This window comes from Gasterosteus aculeatus, chromosome 21 (genome assembly GCF_964276395.1).
Source record: "Gasterosteus aculeatus chromosome 21, fGasAcu3.hap1.1, whole genome shotgun sequence".
Lineage (NCBI taxonomy): Eukaryota > Metazoa > Chordata > Actinopteri > Perciformes > Gasterosteidae > Gasterosteus > Gasterosteus aculeatus.
In genome coordinates this window covers 19,099,870-19,120,936 of record NC_135708.1, presented here as the reverse complement: position 1 = coordinate 19,120,936, position 21,067 = coordinate 19,099,870, and the positions used below count along the sequence as shown (strand labels likewise).

Here is a 21,067-nt window from a genome sequence, read left to right as displayed (position 1 = left end):
CCCAGGAAAGAGTGAAGGAATATCGGCGAGGAGGCAGGCTTTGTTCATTCTTTGTGGATTGCTGCGTGAACGTCTGTGTGTGTGTGTGTAGGTGTGTGTGTGTGTGTCTGTGCGTCACCAGCCGTTACCTGAGAGGCAGCTCTGCCCTCTGATCTGATCCAGAGAATTATCAACATCATTATCTGCAAAAGAGGAATCCAGGCATCTATCGTACAGCTGTCCTACATCCATCTCCCTCTCCAGAGTCACGTTCCAGGACGGAGTCCAGACCCGCGAGTGGTCTGTTGTCGGGCCAAACAGCCGTTATATCCAGATAAATCCAGGGGGGGGGGTTTAGCTGTGAAGACGAGGCTTGTGGTCTGGAGCTTTGTGCAGCTGTCGCTCAATGAGGAGCAGAGATTGAATAATAAACCAACGCTATTTCTCTAAAACAATTGACAAATAATTTACTGTCGATGAGTAAGTAATTAGCTGACCTTCAACCCGTTAAATGGAATCAGCTGTTGTGTTAAAACAACAACAACAACAACTCTGGTTGCAAAACCAGAAATGTTTGAATAGTGATGCATCTCCCCACTAGAAGTCATTGTGGAATGGTTGAGAATTACAGAAATACACAAAAAAAGTATTTTGGCTGCAAATGCGTGATGCTCGTGTCGTATGTTGGTGTGCTCCTCTTCCTCAGTGGCAGCCGCTAAGCAGATGTGTTGGTGGTGTTTGTTCACACTGATGTGAAATGGCGCTGGTGAAGTCTTGAGAAAGGAGTGCATGTGCTATTTAAAGGGGGCAAAGGCACTTCCTCAGAGCTCACCCACATGCATTTGGGTATCTGGAGAGCCTACCAACTGTGAAATGAGATGACCCAGTCGTTTTTTCCACATTAAAGCATGCAGAAATGCTCGGGTACCAACCCAAAATACAATTATGAGCCTGAAAATGCGAACGCTGCTTTTTATATCAGAGCATTGAGGGCCCGGCCCTGGGTGAGTTCTGTGTCCAGCCTCTGGTAGTGATTGATTTATTCCGGTCTGCTGAAAGTTGGTAGACGTATTTGACCTGCGCACAATTTATTAAATCGTATCGTATTTATTTCCCCAAAAACAAACCCTAACGGGTAGCGGCTTTGTTCAGCTGGCAGGACAAAAAGCACAAGGAGTCTGATGACGTGGTTCCTTCTATCCGGCTGTATTGATCCGGCCTCTGCTGTGATCTTACAGTCTGGTCACATCGTCTCTCCATTGTCTTTTGGATGCACCATTCATCTTCTATTATATGGAACACTATCCAATTATCTGCTTGTGTTTTGGATGGAGCCTCTCAGCTGGTCTCTCAGCTGGCCGCTCTGCCTTCAGACGCTGCGTCCCGTCTGTCCCCTGCGTCCCTCCCTCTCTGTGCTTTCCTTTCACCATCCCTCATCCCTTCTGTATCATTGATTTATCTTTACTTTGTGTGACTGGCCTTCAGTCCCCCTCAAAACGGTGGGTTGCAGCCTCCTCCCTGGCACCTCGGAGACGATGCACCTACCCTGGGAGACAGGGACAGGACAGCCTCTAGTGGTGCACCGCCGGCACGTCAAGCAATTCTGTGTTTTCTCCTCTCAAACCTCTAATTCCGCTGAGAAATACTGTCTGATGTTGACACTGCCGTCTTACTGAGCCAGAATCATACGCAAGGGAGCCTCTTCATTTCAAAGGGGATTTTTGACATTAAAGCACCGTCAAATGTCAAAAAGCTTTAAGATTATTTTCGGATAGCGGGCGCTCAATATGTTTGACGGATTAGCTTCGATTCGCTGCCGTGTGCTTTCATTCAGGGTTCCATATCTATTCTTAAGGACGAGGAGTGAAAATGCCTCAGAGCGAGGAGCTAACTTTACTCTTCTGGGAGATTTTTATTCAGGGAACACAATGAGGTCAGACCGACATCCCGCATCATATAACAGCTTGTATAACCCCCCCCCAAAGTTTCCTCCCTAATCTTTGAAACACAGTGTCCAGTCATAACCGATGACTGACTCAGCGCTTACGGCCCGTGTTGGTGTGTCCGTGCACGCGCATTGTGCACGTTAGAGCTCTACTTGATACCCAGAAGAGGAGCATTTTGCCGACTGTCCTCCAGCTCCTCTCCGCACAATGAATGAATTCATTCTACGCCGCGATGGAGTTATTAATGCCAACCATCTATTTTCGTCAGCTGGCTGCCAAAGCGGCGGCGGCACCACGGAGAGGAAAGCAGCACCGGTTGGAGAGACGCACACCTCAACAGGGAGACACATGGCGCCACCTTGGTATTGATGGATGGCCTCTTTTTATCCAAACCCTTTCCTCTGTTTACTGAGCTTACTTTTTTTTTCTCCATTTCTACAAAGAACCGGTTCCAGGGGGACACGGTGTAAGTCGACAGGGAAGAGGGCAGAAATGTTATTTTTTGTTGTGCTAGGCCTCAGAGGGGATAAATTTGATCCAAAATTCCATTATTTCACAAAGCCCCTCAGTGAGTGGTAGCGGATAATCTCCTGTTAACCCTCCCTTTGTTCATGTTTTCATCATTGCTCGACATATTTTCAGCGGAGATGGGGAATATTTTTTGCCACACTTTTAATTAAAAAGTCTTTTTTTCTGCACTTCCTGACGTGTTATTTCATTAATGTGACCATCGCTCCACTATGGAGCCATTTCCACACATTGCTATACGTTATAGAAACGTGCATGCACGAGCCTTTATTTATTATATATTAGGACAACTTTGACTTGAACACGTTGCATTTCAACTGCGGTCTCTGTTCCCTCCCACCATGTGACTTCCCCCGGCCAGCCGTGATTGGTCCTCACCCGCTCTCCCGCCTTCGGTGTGTACCCCATTCGGCTGGCCGGAGCTTCCTGATGATAAACAAACCATGAAGCGGTTTTACACCCCGCTGGCGGCATTATTCCTCGCCTGGGGAGAACGGCGTGCATGTGAGCGCGTCTTGTTTGATCAACGGGAAGCGTTGAAGGGCTTCGTTGATGAAGGGTAAATGACCTCGACGAGGAAACGGAGCCGCGGGTCCAAGCGGCTTGTCACTGAAGATGTAGACAGTAATCAAGTGAAGGCTCAGTCATGTTATTGTTGACTGCAGACAAGAGAAAACAATTAAATGTGTTGTTTACCTGATTGGACAAGCATCTGGAGCAGTTAGTCTCTTGGCCTCTATTTTCATTTTGTAAGGAGATTGAAAAACACTCACAGATCCACACACACACCGCCCTAAATCGAGTGTGTGGACTGATGACTATCCCTGAGGTGGGATTATTGATCACTCGCTTTTCATTTACTAATCAACACGAAACAAAAGCAACACGTTCTGTAATCGGAGGGAAAATAAGCAGTTCATCGTTCTAAACTAAACGAGACATTAGAAATAAAAGAAGACAGGTGTGTCTTCATGCTCGTGGCGGATTGATGGCTGAATTCAGAAATGTTCTGTGTGAGCCGAGGTGGGCCGCCTGTGTAAATACAGCTCACACAATGAACAGGTCACTTGGTGCGTACATTTGGGGGTTGTTAAAATTTGTTTCCATGTTAAAAATAAAATGTCTACCTGCTGATGGAGTTAGAAGGGTCAGGGGAGCATGAGCTTCTGCAGACACTCACGTACACACTACATGTCAACATTCACACACACACACACACACACACGCGGTGCAAGGTGCCACCTGCTCATCCGGAAACTCCTCTAATCCTCTTCCACACACGCCGACTGAAGGCCATTAAACACTTACAGGCAGAGCGTCGACTCCCAGCAGGAGATCCGCCGCATTGTTTAGTAACGACGCACTCGGCACAAAGTGATTGACAGACAGAATCAGCTCGTGTGGGGAAGCGCTTAAAACTCATGAAAAAAAACAAAGCGGCTCGTTGAAAGAGGAAGGAAAAGCAAATAAGGCGTCGTATTATTATCATTATTCTTATTGTTGTAATGCGTTATGATCTATTAAAAATGAGTCATAATGGGATAATACATCACCTAAAGTGGCTTTAAACTAAAAGGATTAAAGAAAGTACACAAAGCGCTACATTTCGTTTAACAATGATCAATTGGGAGGTAACTAATTATGCAGCTATAGGAATTAAAGTACACAAACAAATTATGATACTCAACCTAATAAGTCATTATTTAATGTTTTTAAATGTTAAAGGTACAATGTTTCAAATATCATAGTGATTATTTGTATTGAAAAAGAGATGAATGACGATGATATAAGCTCATAAAGTATAATAAGTAGGATTATGATGCTATGATTATAGACATGGATATAATAGAAGTATTACCAATAATACACATTCATATTTGTAGGATTAGTTATGACTTTTAGAGTCTTTTCACAGAGCAGTGTAGAACAACATTAAAATGCATAGAATAGGACCATGTGATTTAAGAAAACAGCAAAATTGTTATCCACTCGTTGAGGGAAAAAAAATGATTCTCATTACTTATTCAAAGAGTTATCACATAAAAAATAACCTCTATATCTGCTGACTGTGAATACCAACATAAAAGCTTATTCTTCTAAACAGTTTATTGTATATTTACCTCACCAGTGTTATTTATACTATTATATTCATTTCAGGCCTCGGCTGTCTCATAATTCACACAGACAAATATCCCCTTATTCTGTACATGCATGTATGTGTGTGTAAGTGTGTATTTGTGAGGATGGGTTTGTATGCGCATTGATGTGAAGCTGTGGATTTATTTATCCTTATTAATGCAAAGTGCGGCCAAGCCATTAGATGCCAGAATAAGTGAGGAGAGTTAAAAAAAATAATAAAACACATCAGTCAACCACCCCGCCTCTCACATCTCTGTGTCTAAGAGGTCTGAATCTTAGGAATGCTCGCCTGTGATCTCCTGAGACTCATTACGAAGTCATCGTACCAGACGGGGAGGAATGAATAAGGGAGGTTTACGCGTGTGGAGGAAAGGCAGAATCACACCACGGGGACAAAGCTTTCCCTTCCAAATGTGCAGATCCACTTCTGCTCTTTTTGTCCGGTTTGAATGCCGTCGGAGAGGAAGTCTATAATTAATGAAGATGAAATGTGAGACGGCTTGTACGGGCGGCAGGAGCTGAAATGGGGACCCGAAGGCTTTACGTGATATCATTGTCTGGATAGAGCTGCAGGGGGAAGGCTCACATCAAACTGAGACTCAGCAGATAAGATCCTCAGGTGGAACTTACCTCAACGACATGAACCATAACACTAAGAGTAGCTGCATAAAGTACGGGCCTGCAGACTGAACGCTCTGAGAACAGGGGGGCTTATTTGATTACATTGTAATGAGTTGCTTCACCAGCTGGGACTCATCAGAGAGGATTTCAGACCAAGATCTCCATCAAATGTATTGACGGAGAAGGATTTATCTGTGTGATGGAGAAAAGTTCTGATGTTTTAAATGTCTCGTCTGTGTGACGGACACCAATCCCTCTGTGAGAACAAACACTGGTCCATACCCTTTAATCATTTGATCAACAGTGTAAAATGGTCCATCTGGTGTGATAATATTGGCTTTTGTTTTCTACCACAGCATCACTTTGGTCTCAATTCAGCAAAACTGAAAATTAATGAAGCGGAAACAAAACCTGTGGTTCCTACAACGGACACTCGAATACCGATCGTTAAAATGGCAGAAACGTCGCCCGGATCCCGAATTACCCGAATATCTAAACTGTTGAAATGACTGTTATCTTTGTGATAAACTGCACAGAAGAAGAATAAGGCAGCCGGCGCTGGAGATGACGAGGACGCCGGGGAACGAGTATGTGAGTAGGAGACCACGCTTTCAACGAGTGTAATCAAGACATCCGCAAACTGAACCACAGACTGTGCCGCAGTGAATTAAGGCCTTTGCTGCTAAATGAGACTCTCATTTGGCATTCCGTGTGTGACGGAGAAGCGCTGAGCGGGGGGGGGGGGGGGGGGTATAGCAGACGAGGGGAAAGGAGTGGATAAAGTTTTGAAGTGGCGGGCCTGCGCGGCGGCTCCCGTGGCGAGGCTGAGTGAGTGGATGAGCTCTTCATCCCGGTGGGCTCTAGTTCTCATCCACACTGCATGATACAAATGTCACCTCCGCCAGACTCTTATTAAGTCCACACAGCTGGACGGATGCCAAAGCCTGGATTGACATTACAAAGAGAAGGAGGCAGCACAGATGGGGTAAATGTGTAGGTATTGTGTATATTAGAGTGGCAGAGGGAGGTCAAAACCGCACCGACATAGAACAGAACATGACAGATGACCTCATCACATCCCTGCCCTGCGATAATCACCGCACAGGCCGGTGTTCACACCTCCTGACAAAGTGGCGGTGCTACCTGACAAAGCTCTTCTCCTACCCCCCACTACGCGCTCAGGTTGATGAATAGGGACCGTACATCCCCGCATCTATTGATTTCAGATCATGTAGGAGTTCTCTGCACCAACAAACACAAAGACAGGGCCGCGGCTCAATAAATCAACCTCATGTTATATTCATGTACACCTCAACCAGAGTTTTACCTCCTGCGGTGTACTGTAACACACGGTTAGCTGTGTGCCAAAATGCTAGCACACAATGGCTGCAACACAGGTGGTGGCGTGCAAATGAAAGAAACAATTATGAACCCACAGGACCTCTGAAAAATGATTGATTCATTCAAACAGCAGAATATTTGGAATAGATAAAGTTTTAAGTGCATTTTATTCTAGTCTAGAATTTCACAAAGAGTTTGGTCTCCCCTGTGAACCGCACAGCTTGTGCTCTGCTGTTTGCTATTGTTGGTGACTAAAACTTAATGTTAATATTTCAAAGACTATAACAATGAGGTCATATTTCAATATGCGGGAAATATATAATATCATGTTGAACATGTCAGTGATCTGATGTTAATTCTACCAGCCTAGAATACATTTAGGACACTGTTGTGATTTAAGCCTTTTCAACCACCTGTTACAAACAGATCCTCTCTCAATGATCAACTGGAACACACTAACATGACCCTCAATGTTACTTTTTTCAGTCCTAGTCTTGGATTAATTATTGTGCATGAATCACTTTCTAGTAGTCAAATACAGAACTTGTCCAGACCAAAATTACAAGCAGATTTTGGGGGCAACAAAAATGACCAGAAGAGTGCTGAGAGAAACAACAGTGACAGTGGAGGGATAGGGACATCCATCGATCTCAATCTAGCTGAACTGGACAATCCATCCATCACCTGAGACCATTAATCATTTACAAGGTCATGAGGGGCTGGAAGCAGTCCCACATTGGTCGCCAGGCAACTGACCTCAAAGATCACATTTACAATTATATTTGGAGAAGCTCTCAGGTGCCCACCAACCAATAACGGGGAACTTTTCTGTATCGTAATTTCATTTATGTGAAGACAAATAGAAACAGCAATTCCTTTGAGTCACTGTTTCAGCACCAGGGACAGTGACCGCGGGTTAGTCATACTTTCAGCACCACGGACAGTGACCGCGGGTTAGTCATGATTTCAGCACCACGGACAGTGACCGCGGGTTAGTCATGATTTCAGCACCACGGACAGTGACCGCGGGTTCGTCATGATTGCAGAACCACGGACAGTGACGAAGGGTTGGTCGCTATTTCAGCACCAAGGACAGCACCCCGTGTCTGCCCGCCCCGCAGACTCTTGGCAGAGTTTCAGCCTCGGGCGGCGCTTTGGACGGCCAACCATGGCTTTTACAACCAAGGTGACCCTAAAGTATAGGAAATTCCTTTTAGTTTACAATTGACAAAATGAAAGACTTTCTCCTGACAGTAAACAGATGTAGAGCATTGTTCTTAAAGAGAGAACGATCGGACGGTTCATGGAGAATGCGTGACATTCATTTAAACATTAGCGGCATTCCTCTCTAGCTGGACTTGATTTAAGCCGCATCGGGGCACGTGCAAATGCCGCGCATGTGCAACTTCTAAAAGTGTTTAAAAATAGTGACGTGCCATCAGCGTGACGTATGGAGTGACGAGACAGCGCCACGAAACGTCCGTCGCGTCACGAGAGACAGACGAGCGATGCATCGACGCAGACGTTTGCCTTTAAAAAGAGAAAGTTGCAATGAATAGCAATGGGGCATTAAGTAGAGCCACTCTTTCATTTACGTTTAACATAAGTAGGCCTGGGTGGTGCTAGTTGGTGCCAACATGGAACCGGCGCAACCAAATGGGACGGCGTTAGGTTCCTTACGTCCTCGTCCTCGCAGTGCCGGCGGTACTGCAGCGGGGGTCGCTGGTTCTCCACCGCCCGCTCCCCCTCGACTCCGTGCCCGAGGAGACGGCTCGCCTCCGGAGGGTCAGGAAAGGAGTTGTTTGTGTCGATCTTGCCGGTTAATCTCTGATAGAGTGACGCCATTTCAACGGTTTGTCACACTCACACAAAAAAGTATCTGCTCTCAATTAATAGATGCGAGAAAAAAAAAAGAGTCCGACTTAGAGGTCGTCAACGAGGATGGGAAAGAAAAAAAAAAAAAAAAAAAGAGAGTCCACGCTGTTTGGGATTCTGAGCACGTCCTCACGGGCTCGCTGGTCGGGTTTCAACGTTTCACCGAGATCGCAGCGACGCGGATTCCACCACAACAACAACAACAACAAAAGCAACCGAGAGCGGGACTGGCAGCGATCCGGTTTCGGACACGTAAGACGGAGAGCGGCAGCCTCAGATGATCCCGGCTCCCGCTGTCCCTCACCCCGGGGTGGGAACCAAAGTGACCGCCGGTAAACGTTCAGGGACCAAATAGATCCCGCCGCTGATCAGCGCCACATTAACGGATGAGATCGCGGAGGTTCGCGGTGGAAACTTATCGTGACTTTGCGGATGGAGAGGAGCTCAGGCATCTCAATTAGTTTCTCATTGGTGTCGACAAGATGTCTGGGGCGCAGAGCGACAGCGCCCCCAGGTGGAGAAGGAAACGCGGTATGAAGTTTAAAGGCATGGTACATTTTCAGGAGGAGGACTTTTAAAGGGACCATAAAGCAGGACATAAGATACACGAATTGGAACTTTCAGGACCATTTTTATTTGATTAAACACTGCTTTTTCTCTCCAGGTTTTACGTGACTGGTGATAAGCGCATAAAACGTATTTGTTTTCCATTTGAAAACATCTAATTTACTAATTCCACAATTCAGCCAGTAAGGACAATCCATTAAACATGCAGCCTTAGATAAACTGATGCACAATAAAATAAAGAAGCAAAAGTGTTGTTCAAAATTTTGTTTGGTTCGAAAATATATCTATAATGCACAACCCAAGAGGTCATCAAAGCATTTATTTGATTTGACCAGATATGACAGAAAAATATCAAATCATTAGGAGCTTGAACTGCTGAAGGTTCAGCATTTTGGCTTGAAAAATAACTATGATAATAACAAACAATAATCAAAATAGTGGATATACTAGTCAATTAACACCAAATATTTCATCCCAGTGTGAAAGAAAGTAATGGAAAACAATACTTACAGTTTACAGACAAGAAAAACAAGTTGCTAAAGCAACAGAAGCAACATAATCTGCACATTCAAGACAGGAAAAAAAGAAAGAATAAAACTGCTGTGAGTCTCTAACTAGCCTAATCCCATCAGAAAGAGTAATTTCAAACAACACAATCTATGATCTGCTTTGATTTTGTATGGCCTCACATAACCCCTCTCCCCCGTTTCCTAACAAGCTGAGCATGCTGGGAGTTTAGACTCGCAGAGTTAAAAACACAGTACAAATCCCAGGAAGAGATGCGGCTACTTTGGGAACAGCACCAAGCAAACATGCTCCTCATATACATCCTGTGCCTACCTACAGCAAAGCCTCCCACATCTGTTCAGATTTACCTTCCAATTGTGCCAAAAGTCTTAAACAGATTAAAACACACCCGACCGATGCGTGACGTTATTACTCCGCTGCAAACCCACAGATACAGACTCCATGTTTCTACAAAATATTTTACAATTGATTTTCAGGAAAAGGTCCCATGAGGGAAAGGCAAAAAAAAGAAAATACTGCCATGTGTTTCTGCACATCAAATCCATCTCAGACTCTGGCAAATGCAATTTAATTTCCCAAGCACTGTAGTGATGTGATAAAGAAGCCTGGGTTAAAAGAATTGTCAAACTGGGGGGGAAAAAAATGGTACTGATGGAGTACACTTTGAGGTGGACTGAACATGTGGGGTGAACATCCACAAACCGGTGTTAATAATGTAAAAACAGGTCACTCACTGCCTGGACCAGCAATGCACTCTGCGCTGTGTCCTGCTGCTGCATCACTTCATTAGATTACCTGCTGATATCAATGGAGATCACAGGAAGCACTAGATGTGATTATTTCTTTGGCTTCCCTATCAACAGTTAAATACAGCACACTATCAAGCAGGCAGTCTGGCGGCACGTGTGCTGCACGTGAGGAGCGGCAGGCTGATCTCAGCAAAAACCTTCAGAGGAAGAAAGCAGAAAAATAATAACCCCTAACCCTGAAAAAAACTGAATTCAGATACGTAGGTAGACAAATACGCTAAACAAATAATCAACGCTCAGTAAGGAGCTGTGGGCGAAGGCTGCCCCCTGGTGGATGAATGCGTATTCATCTGTGAATATTCACTTCTGAACCTCAGGAGTCATGTTCAAATTGGAAACACGGACATGAATCCACATCGCTGAGTGAATCTCCTTCAGGGGATCCACATTCCATGTAAATATTATAATGTTTAATAATGTTTCTCAACTCGTCACTGTGAGCTGTACTTGACTAAACTAGAACGAAACTTCAGAGGCCGCGGCCCCCCCGGACTCCATTCCTCCATCCAGAATTGAAGGTAGTTGTCTGGTTATTATTCGCATCATTTCCAGAAGTTGTGTCACTTTCAGCATATGAAAGTTATGGGGAATGCGGCCGAATGGAGACTGTCAATCACCCCGACAGGCATTAAGTTAAATGAGTTGAACTAAAGGACTGATGTCTGATAGGTAAGAAAAGAATTTAAGATTTAATGAGAAAATGAAATGGGTCATTCCAGTTTTGTGTTTTTTACTACACCCAATGTAGCACAAATCGTCTTATTCCAAAATGCCAGACACTGGCTATTGTGTATATGTTTGTTCTAACTCTGATTACAACGAAATGTTCAAAGCCAAGAACCTATATTTTTGTTTGCACTATTTCTTTAAGTGGCAAAGCAAACTATATCCTAACTATGGCTAGCCCATTAAAATAAAATTAAAACGAATTATCTGGGTCTGGTGCACTAATGTTCGGTTGCATACAGATGTGCTTTGATGGCGGGCCGGACTGCGGTGGGTGGTTTGTGTTAGTTTTAAGTTAAGTGATTTTCACATCGTATCTCATGATGCTCAACCAATTATTCAAAAAACGTTACGGTTGTAAAGCATAGGTTTTGTTTTTTTCTGTGATTGTTTCTCCTCTCACCTGAACCTAACGAACAAAAGCCAGAACTCATGAATTTATACCGTGGTGTCACGTTTCTGCGTCGCGGCCCTTTCCTCACTGAGAATACCATCATAAACCTCCGGCTTCAATCCCCCGGCTTCACAGAGGGGAGGATCAATCTGGCCATTACCCGGGATACTCTGGTCTGTTGGACTTCTACTTTATGACAAGACAACCCAATTTGCAGCTGCACTCGTTTTACACAGCCTTACATCTGCCTCTAAGTATTGCCGGGATGTCGCAGCGGCAGCAATTTAAACTGCGGCCGTGTACAAGTCTCAGTACCAGGTTTCAGCGTCACATAAAACCCCTTTTTCCCTCCTTCTTTGTGTGTTTGTGTGTGTGTAGCCGCTGGCTTGAGGCCTGTTTTGAACGACAGCGGGAGATTGAAGGTGCTGGAGCCGAACGCCGTTGGACTTAAAATTAAATGGCCAAATTAATGGGCGCCGTCACCTGCCGCTGGGAAAACAACCCGCCGCCCTCGACGCCATTGAGACCAGTAACTTTTTCTCTTTCATGGACACATGCGTCCGTCCAATGGCACCGTGCCGTCTCATTCACGGCGAATCAAAGCATCACAAAGGAGGAAAGAGAACGTTTTGCAACTGAAAAATAGCGAGGGCGCGGGGAGGGGGGGGGGGGGGGGGGGGGGGAGCGTGTATTTCGCTCATTCTGCAGTTTTTTGATGTGTGGAACTCTGGCACACCGACAGGAAGGATGGCAAATCGAGTCCCAATCCCATTTGAAACGGGCCAGATAAAGTCCCAGGGAAATTTGGAGGGATGAAGTGAGCGGGGAGGAGGGCCAAGGGGGAGACCTGGGAGCGGGGGTGAGCGTAACGGAGGGAGAAACAACACCCGCACATATCTATGGACATGGAAGAACTATAGATACTATAGATATCTCTGTATCTGGATATATCTGCATCTATAGATGACACGGTAGCCACACCATTTTTTCTAAATGTTTGGATGCTAACATGCTAAGCTAGGTGGTGACGTGCTACAAATCTGCATGCATGTTCAGTGGGAGACAGTTGAGGCTGATGTTGAAAGTAACGCCCACGTGACTGTAGCCTTACTTTGCCTTCGTGCAGCTGGTTAAAATACTTTTATTCCACCAAGCGTCACATGATCTGTATCAGCTTTCACTCGAGTTGTATCAAGGCCATAAAATGTTTACGCTGAGAATGGATTTTCAACTTTTATCCAAAATTCGGTCTGAAATAAAGTTTCTTCAAAACTAAGTTAAAGTTTAAAGTGGTCTCTCGCCTAATAAGGTGTTTTAATACTGTACCAGTCCCTTCAGAGCAAGAGAAGCATTACGGAACACAGAATTCAGGCTCCCGCTTGCAGCGCTCTCACTTATTTCTCCATCGCTTTTCTCGATTTTCTGCTGCAAGCGGTGCAGAATGACAGCCACCTCGAGCCCTCTGCTTATTTGTCCCTCCGGATGCACTCGAATCATAACTGTGAGCTTATGAGGTTTGTAGGCGAGGAAGGAAAAGAAGCAAAAGTTAGAGATCGGAGAGAAAGGGAAATGAAGAAAGAAGAAGTCTAAGAGGGAAAAAGGTTTACATTAAATGTCCCGCTGGCATTTAAACATGCACCCCCCCTACACACACACACACACCTTTAATGTATGGTGGTGAACAAAGCTGTGTTATTACTAGAGCAGCCGCTGTCGTTATCTGATGGCTTTTTAATTTGTTTTCCAAGGTATTCCAGTCACATTTCTGACTCCAGGCCAAGTGAACTGGCCAGAACGCGTCGGCCAGGACTTCAATTAGCACAACAAAATCCATACATTCAATTTCACATTAGTCTTTCCTCTACTCAGCTTTTTTTGTTGTGTGTTCTGGCTCAAAAAGTGAAAAGGTTGCATGAATGACAAACAAGAAAATAGAAATAAGTAGATTTAAAGTCATTATTGATTTATTTGAGCAGAAGTAGGACTTAAATGCCACGAGAAGCTTCGCCAGAGACAAATGTCTGCAGGAAAAAAAAAAATCACTCATTCATATTCCGGTCTCTGCGGCGCGTTGCAGTCAATCATCTGTCACTTCAGAAAGAATCAATACTAAATCTCGCCCTTTTTTGTAATAAATCTCCCCTTTTTTAACAGAACTAATCTACAAAATTGCACAAAAATATTTCATCACGCTTGATGAAACCTGAGCGGAATACGGTGAACCAATCCGTTCCAATAACATTCGTATCAAAATGCCGTTCACTCGGCTGCACACTGGTTTGCCCGTTCCTTAGTTAGCACGAACGTGAAGCATGTCTAATGTTTAAAGTAAAGGATTCCCATCGAGAATAATACTTCATGAGCTGTGGAACCACTTCGATATAATGGAGGGTTTGGAATTTGGCCCATTAGCTGGGAAATGAGACATCTTACCATTGAGTAGTGATGTGTGGCCCCTGCCTGGGGGGCTACATGGGAGCTTTGCATAGAACCCGGGACGTCTAAAACCTCAGACGGGCCCCGGCTGCAAAATCCTCCGATGCCAACTATCAAAGGGCAGCGGATCAGGTACATCGCACTGCGGGTGACTAGTTGATGAAACAGTGCGTCCGGAGACCGGGGGGGGGGGGTCTCGGGAATGAAAGGTGACACAGGGAGAAGACAGGAGGCCAGTTAGGATCTGAAGCAGCATCAGGCTTTTGGGCTCGACTTTTTAAGTCAGTGTCACTGAATAGAAAACAGCTTGTGCTCAGCAAATTATGTCTCTAATCTACAAAGTCGACTGTAAGAAGAATACACCCCCCTTGCTGTTATCTGATATTAGCACTGATACGACTGCAGCTGAGACATAGACCTCACGTAACACTCGACCAGATCACCACTCTTTGCTGTCCTGCTCCGAAATGGTGGAACGAGCTCTCTGAAGACACCAGGACCACAGAGAACGTTCACCTCTTCAAACTCTTCCTCCACTAAAAGACTTACAAACTGTAGCACTTAAATTGTACTTATAACGCCACTTATCTATCTATCTATTTGAGGAAATTGTACCTTCTTGTTCTTCTGAGTTTGTACCCCTATGTTTGAATGCACTTATTGTAAGTCGCTTTGGATAAAAGAGTCAGCTAAATGACATGTGATGTAATGTAATGTACCCAACACGGATTGACCACATATACAGAAACCGAATAATGCAACAAGGGGCCATACGTTGTTCAGTGATGCAAACATTTCAATATACAATTTGACAACTCACATATTGATATTCCTGTTCATCATGGTGCTGATGACGTAACGTGACTCATGATAAGCTGGGTTTTCTGCATCAAAGCTGGAAAATGTCGCCTCGCAGCAACGCGTCCTTGGTGTTTGTTGCCAGCCGTTTATTTAAATCAGCCATTGCGTAACAGGGAGAACACGCCAGCTAAGCACCGGTATCGTCCGTCAGACACTAAGTAGTTTGTGCTTGAAAAATGACCGGAAAGGTGTTGGTCACAGGGTGCAGCCTAGTTGTTCCTCATTTGGTTGTCTTACATCACAATTAATAATAATAAATAAATAAACCCAATGAAGAATAAATCGATACCCTTAACTTTAGATTTCATACAATTAAAGGCAATTGCAGGCCTTTCAGTTATTGATTTCTGGGATGTAATGAGGATTTAAACTGGTATAACAAAACATATTTAATACCGTTTGTAAAAGAGCACAAGGTGACTTTAGTGGTATTGAAGCTTCTTTCGCTTTAATCCCGAATCTTTTTCAAACTTTACCAACATAAGTGCACTGCAGTCACTTTAAATGGTTTCATTTTTAAAGCAGTTTAGTGAACCGGCTCGCAACCCAGAAACTTCAAAAACGTCTCATTTATCCTCCAAATAATCTTAAACTCCAGCCTGCAGAAGCACCGCGAGCAGGGAACCCTGAGGAGAACCGGATCTCACATTGACGAATACCTGTGATTTTAAAAAGGACATTTACCGGACACAAGTACACGCACGATGCAAGACCACTTACAAAAGCACTCAGTCTGTACAAAGACACTCATAGTCTCTTCCCCCCCGAGGGAACGGCCGCGCTGAAGCTGGACCCCGGCTTACCATCTTGGAGGTGGTGGCATCGATCTGCTGGGCGGCAACAAGCATCGACGTGGCGGAAGTGGAAACAAAAACCCTTCTGACACTTTCCTTCTCGTCTCCTCTTCTCCGGCACAGAGAAGAGCCGAATGAGTGAGAGGCTTCCAAGCGAAGAGCGAAGAGGGAGGATTGGCAAACCCTCCCCCCCCCCCCTCCCCCTACACCACCAACCGCAGTCCGCTGTAGAGCGACCTCCGAGGACACGACTGTGTGAGGCAATCAATCAGAGAGCGACGCCCAGAGATCCATTCGCCTGGATGGATTTTGGGGAAATATGTCCCCCCCTCCCTCCCCTCCCGCCTTCTGCCTTTCCCTCTTTGACTTTTCACGACCTCCCAATCTTTGTCATCCGGCTCTGCTCCCCGAGAGGGTTTATCAGCCTCTCAAAGACAAGACGCCTTCTTCAAGTTCCACTTGTAGTCGCTGCAGACGCGGCCCGTGTGTTTGGCTCCTCTCTCCCTCCCCCGATTTCGGCCTCCCACCTTTCTCTCTCTTCCCGCTAAGTGTGTGTGTGCGTGTGCTTAGAGTTGTCAGGTGGGCAAAGGGAAAGTGGGAGGGGGAAACATACATGCACGTGCTGACCTACACACTCCGATGCGTGCATGACATGTGGAACGCGTGTAGAGCGTGTGTGCAGGTGAAGGAGGCGCGATCTATTTGATCAGCCCTCGTGACGGGGGGGGGGGGGGGGGTAATAAAGTGCTGGGGAGAGAATCACCTCATAAAAAAGCCCATCTCTCCAGCCTCTCAGGGAGATTGATCTGGGGCACAAGCACAAGACTGGTATCAATTCATGCAGCGACCATTTATTTATTTACCACGATGGTGAGTCTCAGATCCCAAACAGAATGACCGGTTCAACACTTTCTGAAGGAAGATAAATGCTTTTCATAAAAGGGTGTGGTAAGTCATGGAATGTCATTTGTTTCCCAGCTGAAATCCAATATCTGCACACAGCAACAGCGGCATTTCTAAGCATCTAAATAGTTATTTTAAGCCTTTGGCAGCGCTTGGACGAGGTCAGGGAAAGATCATGGTCATACTTTAACAGCAAACAAGTCGGGAGAGAGAAGATTTAAGTTCTTCAATGACACTCATGCAGGAGTTTCACAATGAATGTCCGTGAATGAAAGCGGGACTTTTAATGTGAAACGAATTAAATGACTTGAAGAGGTGTTCGGGTTCCAGTGGCAGTAACCGTGCCGCAGGAGCAGAATGGAGAACAAACACGACTCCCGTGACATAAAAGAGAGGAGGCCGGGTAGAAAAGCTTGATTTTCTATTCAGCTGAAGGAAAAATATTGAAAATATGAGAAAATCTAGCGCAGACATGTGAGGATTTAAAAGCTCAGCAGGCCCATCTGTCCATGCAGAGAGACCTGGCTCAGGTGCAGGCGAGGCACGTTTCACCTTGACAGTCCTACTTAAGGGTTGATTGTTGAATCTATAAACCATAAAATACAACCAAGCTGTGTGTTTAGTTTTAATGAATGGAACTAAAGTAACTAAGTTAAATATATTGACTTCCTAGCTGGATTGTGTGCTCGTGTAACTAATTATGATGATGAATAAACAAAGCATATAATGAAATGAATCAACTGTACATCAAATGAATCAAGAAAACATTTGATCGGTACAGAAATGCAAATTTAGTCCTGTTTATATTTGAGGTTAATCTGAACTCAACACATTTGCTTATTTCAACAAAATTCAACATGATTTTGAATGATTTGCTAAAATTGTAGTCTTTATGCAATCTAATGTTACAAAGTCATCAAGAATAAAATGCCATCAACATAGTTTGACAGGGTCATTAAAAGATGTAAATGAATAGATGGAGATCGATGGAAACAAATGTGCAGTCGATGATGTCCAATATTGTGTCCTGGCTGTTTACTAATGCCTTGGTGAGGACACAGGTCCTCCACCTCAACCCCTTCAAAGCCGTTCATTACATCCTTGAGCCCCGACTTTTCGATTCCCCCAGACCACGAGAAAGGAGCCAATAGACAAAATGAAGAAAACAAAAAGTCCCCGAGGTCCCGGAGAAGCACTGAAGGCAATTCCAACATATTGCCTCCAAAGACGCAGCTGGATGGAGCCCGACAGGTAAGACCGCTCCGCCTGAGGTGGAATACGAATCCTAATCAGGTGTTCCAACAATGAAAATACGAGCGGGACGAATCAGGCAGGGCAACAAGAAGTCATCCCTTTGAAAAAGGAGAATGACGGAGGACAAAAACATCACCGAGCAGCTTTTTATGTTTTTGATTAGCAAGCCATTGAGCACATTTCTAATTCAATCAGGCCTCTGAATTGAATTTGTATTGCGGCCACAGTTAACAACTTGACATTCTGCTGTGTGCTTTTTAGATAAGTGATGGGCCTTTCTTTGAACACCCACATGCTTTTATGCCAAAGTGCCCCATTGCTCATAATAAAACCGCCGTCTGAGAAACTCGCCGCTGGTCTATTTTAGGCGAATTGTAATTAATAGGACTATCAGGAAGTAATGCCACGTCCATAAGTAGCGATACCATGGAGAAATAAGAGGAATCATGGGGGGGGGGGGACTCATCTGAATGACTACAGAGGCGGGTTGAGGGGAACACAGTCGTGCTGTTCAGAGCAGGTGTGGAACGCACAAGGATCTTTTTTAATACAAGGACAATATGAGGACAACGGCTAAGACTGAAAAGCAGTTCTTGCATAACGTGGCAAAGGCCTTTCACCAGAAGAAAATACCAAAATATCCATCCATCCATCCATCCATCTTCAACCGCTTATCCGGGGTCGGGTCGCGGGGGCAACAGCTCCAGCAGGGGACCCCAAACTTCCCTTTCCCGGGCCACATCTACCAGCTCTGACTGGGGGATCCCAAGGCGTTCCCAGGCCAGTGCAGAGATATAATCTCTCCACCTAGTCCTGGGTCTTCCCCGGGGCCTCTTCCCAGCTGGCCGTGCCTGAAACACCTCCCTAGGGAGGCGCCCAGGGGGCATCCTCACCAGATGCCCAAACCACCTCAACTGGCTCCTTTCGACGCAAAGGAGCAGCGGCTCTACTCCGAGCTCCTCGCGAATGGCTGAGCTTCTCACCCTATCCCTAAGGGGGACGCCAGCCACTCTCCTGAGGAAACCCATTTCGGCCGCTTGTACCCGTGACCTAGTTCTTTCGGTCATGACCCATCCTTCATGACCATAGGTGAGGGTAGGAACGAAGATTGACCGGTAGATCGAGAGCTTTGCCTTCCGGCTCAGCTCTCTTTTCGTCACAACGGTGCGGTAAAGCGAGTGCAATACCGCCCCCGCTGCTCCGATTCTCCGGCCAAACTCACACTCCATCTTCCCCTCACTCGTGAACAAGACCCCGAGGTACTTGAACTCCTTCACTTGGGGTAAGAACACATTCCCTACCTGGAGTAGGCAATCCATCGGTTTCCTGCTGAGAACCATGGCCTCAGATTTAGAGGTGCTAATCCTCATCCCGACCGCTTCACACTCGACTGCGAAACGCTCCAGTGAGAGTTGGAGGTCACAGACGGAAGATGCCACACTGCTGCTCTCGTGTTTAGAGGGCAGAAATTTATTTCCTTCAAAGGCCCGTTCATTTTTGAAAATTTTGTCACAGACCAAAAAAAAAAGCCAAAACTTTGGAAAGCAGCAGAACAGATCCGACTTGCTTGTACGCGTTCACACAGATATTTATTGTAAATTAGCCACAACGAGCGCTACTCATAGTCAAGTGTTAAGTCAATTAGGAGACGCTAAATATATGCAGACAGTTCGATTTTGCTCATTCGCTCACATGACCTGTGACACGAGGGACGCGCACAGCGGCCTCCGGGCTGAAAGTAACCAACACTATCGGACTATCGACGGGAACGCCGATCGGGAGTCAGTCAAAAGCCCGACCCGTCCCACGAAGACGCTATGCGATGCGTCGGAAGCCGAGGTGCTTGCCGTGTTGGGAGTGGGCCTCTCGTGTGAGCGGCTGATAATGTGAAGAAACAGAAGAAAAGCTGCAACGTGAGATTACGGCAACATTCAGAGATATAAACGCGACTCAACACAACATTCAGCCAAACAATCTGTGCCGGGGGCGGAACAGCGGATGGACGACGCTGCTCCTGACTAATCACCTTTTAAAGATGACTTCTACCTGTCGCAGAAGGGCAAAGTAATTCACTCACACCTCAACGTGACCAATCACTCACCCGAGATGGCGTTTTAAGCGAAGCGCTGACACATTAATCCGAGGCACCGCCTCCATTAGCCTCAGTTTGTCACAAGAGGAGGTAGAAAAAAAAGAAATAAAAAAAGCCCACTCCACTGACGCGTTTAATGCCCGGCATCTGCTGCAGAGAAACCCGGGCCGGGGAGGGAGGGAAGGCTTTGGGCCCGGGACTTTGTATCACCCATAAACACACTGTTAGCTTTGGAGCCCCTGCGGACCTTGGTTTGAAGGGGAGGGGGACGAGGGGGGGGGGGGCGTCCAAGGTCAGAACCGCCCGGCCATCGATCCAAACCACGAGCCAGCTCAGCAGCACATGACTGATGTGGACCGGGCCGGGGAGGCCGAGATGGTGACAGATGTAGGAGCATGAGCGCCGCGTTTCATGAGGTAAAGGCTTGTCATGCGGCATCTCAGGGCGGATGACAGCAGCACCGGGGGGGTGAGGGGAGCGAGGGGGGGGGGGGGGGGGTGTAATTTCCCACAATAGTGTCACAGCCTGCTGAAGTGCTTTCCGCCATCGGATGAGCCGAGCAGGTAAATGGATTTCATCCAATTTTGAAGAGGATTAAATGCAAAAGCAAAACATGTTCGCTCAGCAGTTTAGTGTTCAGAGGTGTAGGTTTTTTTTTTTTATAGCAATTTTAGATATTTACAAACCAAGTCAATCGACTGCAGTGTGTGTGTTTTTGACTTTCCTGGTTTCATTTGCTTTGATCCGAACCAAGTATCTCATAATTATCGCTTTAGCAATAGCTAATTGTTCCTGGTTCAAAGCCGCCGCATCGCTCAAATGAAAGATTTAATAAAATGATAACCAATGCTCTCTGAACTCCTCTAGGTCATTTTAAAGCTGAATATGTATGAATCAGAACCCGAGACCTCTGCATCGTTCTGTATTCGAACCTGATGTTTTAGCGGTTTTGTTTTACAGTGATTGGAAGCAGATGAACTATGAGGCGTGATTGACGCGTCACCGCCTCGCTGCTCGCGGCTATAAATGTAACCTCGTCGCTGTCGCCCCGGCGACCATGACCTTACATCATAAACCCGTAGGAACCCCTCAGGGCGATTCTGACCAACGGCAGCACAATATCCACACATCCTGGATGCTGAGCTGCAAATCCAGGAAATGAAAAACATTCATCAGACCGTCCCATCCTCAGATAGCTGGAAGACCACGGAGTCAGAACTCTCCTCCTCCAGCCGGCTCCAACCTACACTACCAACTCTCTGCCAACATGTGTT

At 45.8% G+C, this 21,067-nt stretch overlaps 1 protein-coding gene across 4 annotated transcripts in view; it reads right to left on the bottom strand.

Moving 5' to 3' along the window:
• The window catches only part of dpp6a (dipeptidyl-peptidase 6a), a 125,425-nt gene that overhangs the window by 76,938 nt on the left and 27,420 nt on the right, over positions 1-21,067 (bottom strand). The window contains exon 1 of one of the 4 annotated variants that reach the window (XM_040167124.2): positions 15,554-15,684. The exons of 2 other annotated variants lie outside the window; for them this stretch is intronic. In XM_040167124.2, the coding sequence (XP_040023058.1) occupies positions 15,554-15,598 (45 nt within the window). In that variant the 5' untranslated portion in view covers positions 15,599-15,684. Of the gene's footprint in view, positions 1-8,234; positions 8,480-15,553; positions 15,685-21,067 lie in introns of those variants that run through there. One more of the 4 variants, XM_040167119.2, reaches the window with a different exon arrangement.